Source organism: Aquarana catesbeiana, linkage group LG09 (assembly GCF_042186555.1).
Source record: "Aquarana catesbeiana isolate 2022-GZ linkage group LG09, ASM4218655v1, whole genome shotgun sequence".
In the NCBI taxonomy this organism is placed as follows: Eukaryota; Metazoa; Chordata; class Amphibia; order Anura; family Ranidae; genus Aquarana; species Aquarana catesbeiana.
The window spans coordinates 244,612,247-244,628,193 of record NC_133332.1 but is presented as its reverse complement, the minus strand read 5'-3'; the positions used below and the strand labels follow the sequence as shown (position 1 = coordinate 244,628,193).

The 15,947-nt window shown below is 44.6% G+C and overlaps 1 protein-coding gene across 2 annotated transcripts; it reads right to left on the bottom strand.

The window, feature by feature from the left end:
• Positions 1 to 5,400: 5,400 nt before the first annotated feature.
• SET (SET nuclear proto-oncogene) lies at positions 5,401 to 14,546 on the bottom strand. Of its 2 annotated transcripts, none has more exons than XM_073600080.1 (8): positions 14,121 to 14,546; positions 13,449 to 13,506; positions 11,048 to 11,190; positions 9,050 to 9,153; positions 8,853 to 8,966; positions 7,288 to 7,458; positions 7,054 to 7,210; positions 5,401 to 6,315 (listed from the first exon to the last, which is right to left on the bottom strand). In XM_073600080.1, coding segments are annotated over exons 1-8 (822 nt in total). In that variant the 5' UTR covers positions 14,194 to 14,546; the 3' UTR covers positions 5,401 to 6,313. The 2 variants fall into 2 exon arrangements, with proteins under 2 accessions (XP_073456181.1, XP_073456180.1); XM_073600079.1 differs by having other exon boundaries at positions 7,058 to 7,210; positions 14,121 to 14,545.
• Positions 14,547 to 15,947: the final 1,401 nt, after the last annotated feature.

Sequence of the window (15,947 nt, the reverse complement as noted above, 5' to 3'; positions counted from 1 at the left end):
CGAAGTATTCCAATATCCATGGCATGGAACCAGTTATCCTTGGTGGTTCTACATGAGAGGAACAAATCTTTGTCCTCATAGGATGCCAAAGCCACCTCAGATTGCCGCCCAGTATGGATATATACACTACCCATACTAAGCAAAATGCAAACAAGGATCCCTCATGGCAAAAAGGCCCAGATCCCAGCAAAACCTCCTGACTGAGGAAAAAAAGAACCATTACAGAGGCTACCGAACCTTTACTCAAAACTGGACTGAAAGAAATCCCATTTGGAGCAGCAAACTGCCAAAGGATCCTAATTCTGGCAAATTTCCTGCTTAGCATGCAGCTCTAATGTTGCGTACACACGGTTGGACTTCTTGTCGGAAAAAGATATGACGGGATTCCGCTCAAGTTTGCCTTGCATACAGTTACGCCAAAGTTTGCTAAAATTACGACCGTCAAGAACGCAGTGACGTACATGATGAGCCGAGAAAATGAAGTTCAATGCTTCCAAGCATGCGTGTGTACGGAGCATTAGAGTACATGTCTTCGTAGCTCAGTCTTTACCCAAGCTGGACTTAAAAGATATCTCATCTGGAGCTGGCAAGGAAGTCCAGAGCAAGTAGTAAATGCCACCTAGAGTCTTGGCTCTCCTTCAAGTTTCAGATGCAGCCCCACCCCCTATCAAAGTATTGGATGAATGAGGGATAGTCTAGCCATGAGACATCGGATAGGACAGGGACTGCAGAGATCTGCCCTCTAAGAGTTTTAGAATCAGTTAAAGTCCAGAATGCACCTGAACAGAGGACTGAAGCAAAAGAAAACAAAGCAGTCTAAACTTAACAAGCATTTTTCAAGTCCTTTTGTAGGATTTATAGATTTTAGCTTAGAAAAACAACAGCCAAGCCTGATCAATCTCTTCCTGGATGAGAAACAGGAAGAGATGAACAGGGGTGGAGTATTGCACTCTGCGATAGAAGCTCTCATTCGAGAGAGAAAGGACTTCAATCAGATAGCCTGGTATCAAAAGCAGGAACCAAGGCCTGTTTGGCGAATGGTGAATTACTGCAATAACTGCCACGGTCTTTAGCAACAGACCCCAAAAAACTGTATATGGATCAGACTGGAGGGAAAGCATATGGCTTGTGAGACCTTTCCTAACCTATCACAGCATCTGCACCTAGGGCTTGGCCCAGGCCGCTAGGGAAAGCTTTCCAGCTTGTAATAGTAAGAAGCTAGCAGATCTAACTCTGACATCTTGTCCAGAGATGAAATCCACTTGGAGGAACCTGGATGTAGGAAGCACTTGTTGCCCAACTGGGCCACAGAATATGGATTCTTCCCGGAAGTTATGAATGTAGACTCAAATGAGATAGTAGACATATTCTACTCCACCCAGATCAGTCATTTTGTAACTCTTCTCAGTGGACTGACCCTGCAGGTTCTGACCTGCCCCCTGATGCAGGACACCACTGTGATGTTGTTCAGCCTTGGAGACGAAAAAGCCTGTCCCTACTGCGCGTGCGCCCTTCTAATTGGCCCAGAGGAGGGAGGCCGAACTCTTTCCGGAAGTGGGGAAGGGGACCTGTTCCCCCCTTAAAGGTGGCAAATGTGGCAATGGGGGGGGGGGGGGGGGTGTGTAGACGAATAAGTGGAATTGGGTGGAACTCCGCTGACCTTAATTCCATATATTGGGCTAAACAAATGTTCAATAAAACTCCGTTCTGACAACATTTTGGAAATTGTTTTTGTGTTCATTGAGAAATTGATTAAAATCTTACTTTTCAGGTACTCATTTATGCTGAGCACTGTATATTTACCGATTGGGCTGCTATATAGGTTTAGTTCCGTGTCCTTTATATCCATTGATGCCAGAAAATCCCTCTGCTGGAGGAAGGCCACACACTAGACAGATTACATTTGGAATTTTTGCACACAAAGAAACCTGTTAAGTTCGATGTGATCCAATAGTGGATGAACATAGCAGTTTGGCTTGAGTAGTGTGAAGAGGTTCAAATGGAAACCGCAAAACTTCACTGTTTGGGACAAAAGCTCTCTGTGCCAGCAATTGCGAGCCTGAAAAATGTTTGCCCTTTGTGGATCCAAACAAACATTTGAGAGCCCAAAACATGGAAGAGGAAGGCTCAGAAACTAGTTGACAATGCAGACCCATTCATCTGCAATCTCCATGGTCCACGAAGACCAGCAATCATTGCCCCAGCTAAACAAGTGGGGGCTCCTTCATTGAGAGAACATGTCCCCCAGCTTTGAGATCCAAGGCTTGTGCAATTAAGTGTTTGGCTTAGGTTTAAAGCCAGAAGCCTCTGATAGACAAAAGGAATTCTTGGAAGTAGGCTTCTGCACCACAAACTTTGCCTTCTTTTTGAAGGGTAATAAAGTACTCCAACCAACAGTTACTTTCTGTATGTAATCATTCAAGGCAGAGCCAAACAAATGTCCTACTTAAAAAGGTAGGCATTCAACCTCCTTACACGCAACTCTGCCGACCAACACTTCAACCATGGATCATGCACAGATAAAATGCCCAAACAAGGAGCTGTTGAATGCCATCTTTCAAGGCATCCACCAATAAACTAAGGACATGGAGGAAATCCTCCAGGTATCTACCCAATTCAGTATGCCCACACTTAGAAACCCTAGCTTTTGTCATCCGTCAAGCCCAAATTTTAGGGTCTGACACGCACGTACGGCTCTGACGGCTTGTTACCCCTAAAAAGAAAAATCCTGTGTGTTTGGTCCATGCATACATCACATAAAAGTCTACGTTACTTTTATGTCAAATAACTAGTTGATTCTGCTGCATACAACACATCCTTTAAGTGAGGATAAACAGGGAAATGTTGGAGGTGTCAAGACGGCTGCCATGACCCCAATCCAGTACCCTTTTGGGGGTCAACATTTTCAGGAGCAGCAATTTCAAGGTAGTCCGAATTACTTACACCAGGAAACTCATGTTCCTCAAGGCTGACAAACTCAGGGTCTCTTCACAAGTAGACTACTCCCCAGAGGAGTGTTCATCTTTTACCACCACCGATCCAGGTTCTTCTTTCTGTGGTTCTATCAACAAGGAGGGAGGTGAGGAAGGAGAACTTTTCAATTTGCAAGCTAGGTTTTCTAAACCATAAATAACTCCAGAAAGTTTGTGTTGTAAATCTACAACAGCTGAAGAAAATTTGTTCCTGGAAAAAGGAACTGGGAGGAAGGTGGTTTAAAAAGCCTAACTGGAAGAAATCAGATCCACATGGAACTGACCCCTAGGGGAGTTATTGCAAAGGGAGCTATAGCTAGGTTCCTCCCCACCCGATACAGGAATTTAAGAACCTTCTCTCTCCACCATCACTGAGCAATAGCCTGCAGACAATAGAACTCCAGCGGGAAGTCAGCTTTGAAGGGCGATTGTATTAACACCTGGCAAACTATCAACCACAATGTAATGCAGCGGGGCTTTGTGTTGGGAGGAAGAGAGGAGGTTACTGCCCTGTTAAACCAGTGATCCACCTGGAAAGTAGTAAACAATCTCCATAGTGCACACACCAATAGCCTCATAAGCAGCCATTCCTCTTCCCACCTAGCCAAACACACGGAGGAAGGAGTCCAAGATGGTGGTTACAGAAAGCTCCAGACGTGCTATGATAGCAACAGTGCATTGCACAAGGGCTACAGATAGAAGAGGTTGCAGTAAGAAGGCCCTGCTCCACAAGATGGTGTCAAACATCCCTGATATGCCTCCTGTGGTGTAGCGCTCTGGTAGCTGTATTGTGCTAAGAGTGTAGGAACATGGTAAACAAAAAGGCATGGCCACTCTGGGGGGGGGGGGTTCAAACTTCACCCATCTCGGCAGGCATGTCACTAGGGCTTTCAGGGACGACTTCCTAGCTGGGGATCACCATAGACTTATATAGCACTCTGTTGACCAGGCAGTTTAAAACTGCACAACATTCCATGCAGTCTATGTACCATTTCACTTGGCCTTAGCACAATAGATGGTTCGAATCCTGGCTGGATCAACACTGGCTGAGATTTGAGCCATGGGCAGGCTGATTGACTTGGGTACAACCAGCATGTCTGATTTTTATGATGAGAGTTAAAGCCGCTAGTAATCATTAGCTTGTTCCCTAGCAGGGACAGCTCCTCGAACAATAGCTCAAGAGGCATTCCCCAATCAACACCAACTCCATCATCTATGGACTGCCTTAAGCTAGTGGGAAATACTACCATTTGCTGTGATCCAAAAGTTGCTCTTCAAAACAACCAACTCTGAGTTGTCTGATGTTGCCAATCAGATCTGAACCATAACGATGAGTTTATACATTCAGAAAGCCTCATAGTAGGATGACCAGCAGTTACTATCAAGTTTCCATCAAACCCCATCTATTCAATGAAAGGTAAAGCGGTTGTTAACCCCTACACATACCCAGTAAAGTGACGTTAGGTGATAACAGATGAAAAATACTCCTACACAAGTTTTCACTGTATCCATTTTTGCTGTAGCTTGTTCTGAAAACTCAAAGAAACTCTTTGAAGACCCCTGCTCCTAGATCAGAGCCCAGTGCCACTTGCTCACAGTATGGAGAGCAGGCACAGCTGCAAATAGGTGTCACAGGCTGAGTGCTGCAGCTCCCACCATGACTTTTTTTTTTAAGTTGCTGCCAGAGGTGATTCATGCTGTGAACATACGAAAGTGAGAACACAAAAAAGGTAAGTATAGAAGCCATAGTATTAGTGTCATGTTAGTTGATGCTACTAAATCTGGCCTGGGGAGTAACTTCTGATTGTGATTAAGATTCAGTAAGTGACGGCAGGAGATGCATCAGTCACAGGAAAAAAGACCAGTCTAGATAGATGGTAGCAGCAACAGGTATAAAAAAGTTATCCATGGAGGAGCTTAAACAAGAAAAAAAAAGTCTGCCATACTGTGTAGACTTTATTGCAAGAATATATATCTATCTCTACAATATAGAACTGTTGTATTATGCTAGGCTTATAAGACCATCTAGGCATTTAACCTAATTACCAACAGGTCTGAATGATGTCTTGCAATATAGACAATAGACGTACAGATCACACACCAATTACTTTATTCATAGTGTTGACAGGAAAAAAAAAAAAATAAATCTGACAAATGCAGATTTAACAGACTAGGAATCAGATTAAGTGCCTACACCTTTGCCAAGCATGTTACAAAAATGACCACAAACTCCATATTGGGAGTGTTGAGTTGCTGGCTGTATAGGGGTTTACAACCAGTATGTGCCTCTGGCTTGGCAGGTTAGTTTGAAAGTTACTACAAAATGCCCTGTATCAAAAACATTAAATATCAGCCTGAGAATAAAAACTAAAATGAGTGAAAACATACAGGCAGGAAAGAAAGAAACTGAGTGAAAACCAGCAGTCCCTTTGTGTACACATTTAGTTTTATTGTAACAAAGCAACTTGTACACGTTAACGTTTAAAACTGAGCATTATTTCCTTTCCAAAAAAAAAAAGAAAAAAAAAAATTTTTTTTTGACAATGTCCATTTCTGTGTCAGGGCTGAGAGCCATCGAGGAGTTTTATTTTAGCTTTTACTATTTTAAAAGTGTCTTAAACTGCATGGATGTCTTGAAAAACATCACAAACATGCCAGAGAGAAAAGCCATATTTCCAAAATGCCCAACCTAGCCCTCCCACCCCTCCCTGCTGTCTTCTGAAAACCCTCCCTCAGACTATCCCTTCCCCACAATGTGTTTTTTTTATTCTTTTTCAAAGTTTTTTAAACAAGAAAAAAAAAAAAATAGACCGATACATGTTGGTAACTGCCATCTTCCCATATTCACATGGAAATAGTAACCTCTGAGCCCAATATACACAGGAGAGGAAAAAAAATTATGGAAAGGCTAGACTGCTACGCACTACCACACAGGGTCTAAGACCTCAGCTTAGACCAAAGGCAGCCGCTGAGGACACAAGACTCCGCATACACCTTATGATGGTACAGGTTGTAGTTTGACTTCAGGAGAATGGATTTAGGGGAAAAAAAAAAAAAACAAAAAAAAAGGTTAGAGATTTCCACTGTATTTTTACTCAGTTCTTACCTCTCCCCCCAAAAAATAAAATAAAAATATGAACCATGATAAAGAGGGGAAGGGACCAAGAACAAGGCGACCAATCACACAAAAAAAAAAAAAAATATAGATCAAAAAAAAAAAAAAAAAAAAACAAACAAAAAATAAACACAACAGCATCTTGCTCCCAGGGACTGGATGAAAAAAAAGGAAAAAGGGGTGGAATCCAAACAATGCAATCACTTAATCGTCTTCGCCTTCATCTTCCTGTAAACCAAAAAAAAAAAATATATAGAGTATAAGTTACAGTGAAGAAGAGTTAGTAAAACCTTTAGCGCTAGCCTATGCTAACAGTTTAAAACAGAATTCAGTGGCAGCTGGTGAGCTCAACAGGAATTTATCCCAATGACCCATCCTAACTTGCATCATGACCTGAATCAATCCACATGGCAAGCATCGTAGTCCAATGCCCTCTACTGTATATAAGCCTGCTAAGTTCAAGGTCACAAAGCTCACTACAGGGGTAAAATGTTTTCATGGGGTTCCTAGATATTTTAGGCAGCTTTAGGGGCACCACCAAACCTTAATCTTTAATATAAAAGTGCTTTTATCAAAACTGGAGAATGGTAAACCAGCTTCCAAACTTTCATTTTCAAAGCTTAACTAAACAAGCTGAAGATAGAATTCGCTGGGATGTATCCCAAGCCACCCCCATCAAATCATTCCCTGCATCTATTACCTTTTGTACCACCACCCTCTCCCTTTAGAATACAAGCTCTACGAGCATTGTCCACCTGTCCCTTCTGTATTTAACTGTACTGCATTTGTGCTCTCTTGTCCCTCTACATTGTAAAAAGCTGCATAAAATAGTTGATGCTACATATAAAAAAAGTGTATAATACAGATGCTCCAGTTTTGATTAAAATTCTTTCCATTTTTTAGCACTAAAAATTGCTGTTAGCTTATAAAGAGTTTTGCATGCATAAGTAAAAAAGGTTTACGTACATACCTCGGCCTCTTCTCCCTCCTCGTCTTCATCGTCATCCTCCTCTCCTTCAACCTCATCTTCATCACCTTCCTCATCAATATCTTCAAGTCCTTCCTCCTCTTCGTCATCATCATCTTCCTCTCCTTCGTTTTCTTCATCCTCCATATCTGGAACCTAATTAAATGTATAATTTTAGCTACCACTGATCATGTATGTAGAGATGACTAAAGGTTAAAGCAGATGTTACTCACAAGGTAGTACTGTAATGGATTTGGCCATATGTCATCCTTTATAACCTCTCCCAGCTCATCTGCGCCAGCATCAGAATGATCCGTGAACCAAGTGAAAAAGCTTTCAGGTTCTTCGTGTTGCCTCTTTCGGCTGGCTTTATTCTGTGTTGAGCTAGAGCGCTTCGTCAAATCCTAAAGTGAAGACAGAAAACCTCAATTTCAGAACATTACCTTTTCCAGGGTTTTTTTTAATGCAAAACAGTACTTGTGCAAGGTAACGATTCTGATTACTGCCCCCACACACAGCCTTTGCACCAACTTGGGCAATGACTGGGAAGAGGGAAACCTAGCAACCAGATCTTTTCCACCATTGCAAAATTAAATTGCAAATTTTCACACCCAACCCCTTTTACTGCCAGACAATTTAGGTCACTATTTCTGCAATGATTTACGAAGCCCAAACTTTGTAGAAAAAAAAAAAAAAAAAAAGGCTGCTTTTAGGGCACACACATGCAACATTCTACCCAAAATTTCTGGTAAAATAAAAGATGAAGTTGCACCAATAGTTACATAGTAGGTAAGGTTGAATAAAGACAAATAGTCAATCCAGTTCAACTTGTGAAGGTGCACATGTGCCAGTGTCTATATTCCCCATATCCCTGTATGTTGTGCTCTTTATGATGCACATCCAAGAGTCTCTTAAAAATATCCATACACCCCACAGCCACCACCAACTGTGGGAGAGGTCCACATCCTTATTACCCCTGACAGTGAAAAACCCCCTGCACGGTTTAAGGTTAAGCCGCTTCTCCAATCTCATTGTGTGCCCCCGTGTCCTCTTACACTCCGGGACAATGTTTTTTCCTAAGCTGGGATCCCCATTGAGACATTTGTAAATCACATCATGTCCCCTCAAGCGTAATTTCTCTAGCGAGAATAGATTTAGTGCTTGCCATCGTTATGCAAACATGTAAAGCATTAAAATCTTGTACACCAAATTAAAGCAATTTTTTCATTAGGCAACATTTTAAAAGCCTTTATAGGTCACCTTTGGGTTAACCATGAATAACGGCTCTAGAATTATTGCCCTCACTCCAATGCATGCAGTGATATGGAACAACTAGCACAAGCAAGGTTTTCTTACAAAGGCATCCCCAGTGTTTACATTCATATGTACATGGGGGTAGTAGGTTGCTTTGGTGTAAACATTTGACAAAGTTCCTTTTGTGATAATTTGTGCCAAGTTCTTTGAAACATTAGGGGTCTTTTAGGCACTGAAAGTGTAGGCCAGGCTCTACTAGTTGTCCACAAAGGTGACCAATAAAGGCTTTTAAAATGTTGCCCAATGTAAAAATTTCTTTGATTTGGTGTACAATATTTCCATGGCAGACAAGGAAGGTGACACCTGAAACCGTAAGGGACGTTCTATACACTGTTTACAGGTTCTTTACAGCTAGATGGCAACCCATCTCCCCCCCCCCATCAAAGACAAAGATTCCATTCAATGCCTACTTGCGTGCCTTATAAGCAACCATTACCAAGGGCACTAGCAGCCTTCTAATTTATCTCAAACTGATTCCTCCTACCTTTCCTGCTTTCCATTTTATCTCTGTTGACTTTGAGGATGGATCACCACTCTCATTTAAGTGAAACTCTTTAGAGAGAACTTTGTTTTCAAAGTAAGGATTTTCATCAAAATTCTGCCAAAGAAAGAAAAAGGGTCAGCTACCAGGTTCTCCAATCAAGACAGATAAAACCACACAACATACTTCATTGTACATACAAAATCTATTCTGTATCCAGATTTTATGTCTTCAAACTCTGTGACTTCCACCCGGGTGAGATAGTGAAGTGCCTCCTCATCCTCTTCGCCCAACAGTGCAGAGACTGCAAGAAGGAGGGGAAAAAAAAAAAAAAAGTTAGAAATGATTACCAAGCTACTATGATCCTTATGTCCCGGTTCACTTCAATGATCTGTTCACAACACAACTACTAATATCTACTAAAACAATGTATAACTGGGGGCAAAATGTTTAGCTTTAGATATAGTAAAGAGGAATTAGAACACCTGTCAGGTTTTATTGTCTAGCTTACCATCACCAAGAGAAAAAGAAAATACCAACCTTTGGGTTGTCACCAGAACTAGAGAGGAAAACTTCCAACACCAATTCTGGTGACTGGAGAAATTTCTCCTCACTTCCTATTTTGTCTTTGGGAAAGAAGTGGAGAAATTTCCCAGACATGGATAGCAAAAATCTGACAGGAATTATAATCCCCCCATACTCTATACAAAAATGTACCAAAGTTTTGCCCTGCATTCTACTTTAGAGCTCAAATCACACTACTATGATTTCAAATGCGACTTGAGTAACACAGAATTGCAAAACAAGTAAAATTGAATAGTTTTTATTGGTGACCATCCACATCAATGCCACTCAGCACAGTAAGATGAAGACCGTATGAAAAGGTTCCTGCACTACTTGGGTGTGATTTTGGCCCGATAGAATATGCAAGCCACATCCAAGTCACACTACATTGCATTGAAAATTGGATTGCAGCAGTGTGGACCTAGCCCGGTCTCATTTAAACTACTTCACATCAAATGCCCTGCTTAGCCCACTCATTTTAACAAGGATTGCATACAGTAAAGGCCTGGTACACACTAGTTTTTTCTCTTGTGCATCCCCGCGGGTTGCATGGGGGGTGGGGGAACACACACACCACACGATTGCCCTGTCAGGAGCCACTGTACTAACCATGTGTTAGTCCATCAATCTCCCCCGCTGAGCTGTTGTATTCTGACAGGGGGACGCTCCTACTCCAATCAGCGCTCTGCCATTGGCTGAGCACACTGATTCCAGCATGCGTCTGACAGAAGCCACACCAACATACACATGGGAAGGACATCATCCAGTATTTTTGTACTGGCAAATGTCTCAACATTCTGTCCGTGTGTATGGTGTTTTAAGACAAACGATGGACCGCCTTTGTAAGTCACATCAATCTCATACACAACCTAGAACATAAGCATTGCACCCAGCAATCGCTTTCTAGCCTTTTAAAAGGAACAACTGAAGTCTTGTATACATGTCATAAAGAGGAAAATGTCTACGCAATACCTCTACACTGCATGCCTGTGCAATGTTAAAGCGGCTGTATACTCGCAAGACAAAAAAAAAAAACCTGTAAGGCAAAAGGCATAATGAGCTAGTATGCAGCACATACTAGCTCGTTATGTAATACTTACCTTAGAACGAGGCGTCAGTATCTCACGCAGTCCACTCCAAGGGAGCTGACATTTTGCCCTTGGCGTGTCTTCTGGGTTCGCGGCTCCGGTGCTGCGAGTGGCCGGAGCCGCTATGAAGTCACTCCCGTGCTGGAGTTTTTTTCCCGGCAAGGACAGGCGGACGCTGCTGGGTCTTTACATGGCATGCGCCACTGACATCAGCGGCTGCATGCAAAGTGAATATCTCCTAAACCGTACGGGTTTAGGAGATATTCATTTTACCTACAGGTAAGCCTCATTATAGGCTTACCTGTAGGTAAAAGTTTGTAATTTGGGTATACAACCACTTTAAGGGAAACAAAAAAGGAGACCCCTGTGCCTTCAACATACTAAAAGGCAATTGGAATGGACACAAATGAAGATCTCATACAGCTGAATTGAATTTGAGGGCAATCTTCATAAAAAGATCTAAAATTCTGGGCTCTAGAACAATTGTCGGTCACACCTGCAATGTACATTTCTAGAGTAGTTAGGCTAAACATGAAATATTCTTACCTTGTGGGTGATTGACAAATGTTGTGACCCAGAAATTTGGGATTTTGGCGATCAATTCTGACCTCTTCTGAAAGAATGGCTGACGAAGTTTGTTGTATTTCTGTTCTACTTTCAATATCTCCTCACTTGCTTGTTCGTTCAGTCTACAGAGAGAAAATGGTTGGAATTACAAAAACTGCCGTTTAAGCAACTACACAAACATTAAAAAGACCAATATCTTATCACGGGTAAATCTTACACCAGCAAAGACAGCAGAGGATGAAGAATGGAATTTCAGTGCTTAATATGGTTTACTGCACTTTGCATCACCAATTGTAGCCACTAACTGGCAAATGATCTGTTTTTGTGAAGAATCATAGGAGCGATAGCAGAAAAGTCATCCACAGACTCTGTACGACCCCCCACTTGTGTTTTTTTTATAGTCACCCCTACTTCACAAATAAAGGTGACTAAATAGTGTTTAACAAATGGCTATACAAACAGTTTAAAGCTGTAGTGCAGGCTTCCATGTTTATTTTAAAATGCATCCAAAGTCCAAAATAATTTTTATAAAGAGAATGCAAGGGTTATATCCCATCGGGTCATCTGTGTCCCAACTGCAGATTCATCCTTGAATTTCTTGTGACCAAAACCTGAAGTTATAAGTGGTCACCAAAACAGGAATAGAGGAGAGGAAGTCTTCCAACTGGAATATTTGTTCCAGTAAAAAGCATCAAGGCTGACTATATACTACACAAGGAGATTGCCACACACACACACAAAAAAAAAAATTAAACTGTACAAATCCAAACAATCCTTTCAACATCAAATCAGGCAGGGCAATATGAAGTTGGTGGCAGATCTAAAGGAGATGGTCAGATTGTAGGCTGACCATGCACTCAAAATCCTTTAGCTCTCCCACCAACGATTTAATAAAACGGCCTGCCTGATTCAATACAAGTTCAGTGTACTTATTAGCTCCACACACAAAAAAGTATGCTGCGCTGATGACAAAAAAAGTCTACTACATAGCTTTGGGAAAAAAATAATGGAGATTTGGGGTGGGCATCCACCGCACAAAGGCTTTCCACGCACTTTGGAGCTTTCCTCTTCCTTTCTGCTGCGCCTACAGCAGTGCTTTCTCAACTCCTGTACTCAGGACCCACCAAGAGGCCAGGTTTACAAGTTAGCTGAACTACATCACAGGTGATATTTTCTGCTCAGTGATATTACCTTGGGAAGAGGCTGACAAGAATACTAACTAAAAACTGGCCTTTTAGTGGGTCCCGAGGACAGGCGTTGAGAACCACTGTCCTCAAGTACCAACAACAGGCCATGTTTTATCCCTTAAATAAAATAGTTTTTATCAATACCATATCAATATTAAGTTAAAGCACCTGTGCAAAGTATAGGAACACCTGAAAAGTACCCCCAACAGGCCATGTTGAGGACTGAGGTTGAGAACCACTGGTCTATAGAATAAATAGTATGCCTTGTCCCATCTGTGTGCCGATGGCGAGATTTCGCTTTGTTACCATGTCTCATTTTGGGAATCTCCCTAATGGTACAGAGACAGAACAGGAAGTAAAGGGGAATCTCCAATGGCACAAAGGGGAAAGGAAGTAAAAGGGAAATCTCCCTCCCAAAAAAAAAACAAAGACGAGTCAGCAAGGAAAAAACTAAACAAATTGTTTTTTGTTCCCATGTGGTTTGTTTTTCCTTACTGTCTCAACTTTTTTTTTTTTGGGGGGCTTATTTCACTTCCTGTCCCATCTCGTGTGGGGTGGGTTTTTGGTTCTCACCACACACACAAAGATGGGACAGGAAGTGAAATCTAAGACAGGAAATAAGAGAAAATCTCCTCCATACACCACAATGATGGGACATGAAAGGGAAATCTTTCCAATGGAAGAAAGATGAAGAGAGGAAGTAAAGGGAAATCAGTGGCACACAGAGGACAGGAACAAGAAATCTAACAGCACAAAGACAGGAAATAAAGGAAAATCTCCCCCAATAGCTTAACATGACAAGAAAAGGGAAGATTTCCCCAGCAGCACAAAATGACAGAACGTATTTTCAACAGGGCAAAGACCCGAAAAATGGGGAGGAGATCTTACTCAATAGCTTAATAACTGACAAGAAATATAAAGTGAAATCTCCCCAGTGCCACAAAAAAAAACCAGGAAGGGAAATCTACCCAACAGAATAGAAGGAGGTAAAGAACATACCAAACGGCACAAAGATTGAGCAGAAGAGGGAAATCTGTGGCACAGGCAGTGAAATTTCCCAAAAGCACAAAAACTGGACATGAGAAAAACCACAATGAGTTCCCTCCATACACAGAACACTCATCTCCTAATATAATGTAGTGAAGGTGACCCTATGGAGGGCGGGAGGGATGGACACACACTGTACACATTACCTGTCTATTTCATTCTGTACTTCGTCGATATGCTCGATGGCTTCCTGTTGCTCTTTTTCTAAAGGAGAAGAAAACAAAGACTGGTGTGAGAGGGGTGTAGATCGGGATGGACGGGGGTGTAGATCGGGAGTATATTGGCCGGGGGTATAGATCGGGATGGATGTATATTGGCGGGAGAACAGAGCGCTGGTTGATCGGAGAGGGGGAGTCGGTATCCCGGGGCCTCTCACCCACGTGGGTCTCCCGGCTCACAGGAAGTGCCGCGCACACAGGCCGCGTCCAGCGGGAAGGACGAACCCTGCGGCCCGGGGGACCCACGTGGACACCCGTCACCCTTCTCTCCCCCGGGGGGGTTGATAGCCGATCCCAGCCACTAAGTGTTCCCACGAGGAGCTCCCCGTGTCCCGGCCTGCGCCATGCGGATCAGGACGGAAGCATCATGGCGGAGGGAGGACAATGAGCCGGCCGGGCCTCCTGCGCCAACCCGGGGCCTGAGCAGGCCTCCCTCCCCTCCCGGCCTCGGCACGGCGACTCTCCCACCCGCCTTCCCCTCCCGGCCTCGTGCGGCGCCCAGCCCGCCTTCTCCCCGGGGCCTTCCCGGCCAGCGCGCCTTGTGGAAAATGGCCGCCCTCCCCCCTCCTCCTCCTCCCCTGTCCCCCCTCCCCGGCTCACCTGAGGTCTCGTCCGCTCCGTCGTGGTTGGAGTTCACCTCCTTTTTACTGAGTTTGGCCGCCGGCGCCGACATGTTGCTGTAGATGGGGAGAGTAGAGGCGAGGAGAGCGGAGGAGGAGAGGGGGGTGCAGGCTCGGGCCTGGCTGCTGAGGGAGGAGGAGGAGAGAGGAAGCTGCTCCTCGGTGAGGCGGTGCGGGGACCGCTCCTGGGAAGGGAGGAGGAGGGGGGGAGGACGGAACACCTCAGCAGTGATCCCCTCCTTCCTGAACGGCCTGAGAGATGCTGACGGGCGGCCCGGAGCGGGACAGACAGACGAGTGCGATGGCCGCCGCTGTGTGTGTGTGAGGTAAATGTCGCTCGCCACCACTGTGTGAGTGAGAGAGAAAAGAAGGGGAGGGGCGCACTGCGCTCGGCACCAACACGCGCTCCCGCTCTTGGGATCGAGGCAGCACCACCTCCTCCACGAGGGCGGGGGGAAGAGAGGGGGGGGGTTTGCTAACAGGTGGGCGGGACTTCCAGCATCATTTTCGATCGAAAGCTCCTCCCTCCCTCCAGCGGTTCTTGGGAAAGGTGGGGCGAGCTGTTGGGATTGGGACGGGCGCGAGGCTGGGGGGGTCACGTGAGGGGGGCGGGAAAACAGGGCGAGCTCGTGGTGCGGATGCGCGCTCAGTTCCCGCCGCACGCGGCTAGGGGAAGGGGGATGCGGCGGTGGGTGGTGTGGCCACGCCCACCCCGCGCACCAGTGTCCTGTAACCCTGTAGGTGCCTGGCTGGAGGGGGAGGGTTATATAATGCCGAGAGCGGGCGGGCGCCCTTGTTGTGTGCGCACCGCCTGCTGGTCGGTCCCAGGTGGGACATCCCACACACCTCTGTAGGTGATACTTTCCACGCTGCAAATGAACGTCAAAGTTTCAAATACGGAGCAAAAAGGCCCCATTCACACCTACACGTCCCACTAACATGCGTTGCTACGGACAACGGCAGATAGGAGCCCATTCACATGAATGGTTGTGTCCCCCACACCCATAGGCGTGCGTAGGGGGTGTGCCTGGGCACACCCTAATCACTATGTGCGGTGCCGATTCCCCCTATTGCCCAGGCTCCCCCTTCTTGTTGGCCACCCACCCTGCAGTGCTGCTGGCTTCCCTGCTCTCCTCTAGGTTGCTGCAGGGGATGTTTCAGGATGAGAGCGGGGGAATGGGCTAGTAAATATGTAATTTACCGGCCCCTTCCTTTTCTAAGTGAACACAGTGAACACACTTGCTCAAAGTGTGCATTCATAACTGAAGCATAGTAAATGGTGTCTACTATGTTTCAGTTTGTGAATCAACAGGAAGCCACTCAGCACAGAGCACTTCCCATCTTTTCACTGCCCTGTGCAGCTGAGGCTGCAGAGTAAGGCATGTGTGTTTGAGCTTTGGGGTGCACACCCTAATACAATAGGCTGTGCACACCTATGCCCACACCACAAAAGAAGCTCCCACAACTTTCCAGGCAGTGAGCCCGACACAATTTTGTAACGCACCGTTCTGACGTGTTAGTCACACAACAAAATGCACCTTTCCTGCCCGCAGTTCTAGGAAAAAAAATGGTGACACCACCTCGAGGAAAAATGGGGTCACCACTAAAAATGGTGACACCACCTCGAGGAAAAATTGTGTCACCACTAAAAATGGTGACACCACCTCGAGGAAAAATGGCATCACCATTAAAAATGGTGACACCATCTCGAGGAAAAATGGCGTCACCACAGGTGAAAAATGGCGTCACCACTAAAAACGGTGACACCACCTCGAGGAAAAATGGCATCACCACTAAAAATGGTGAC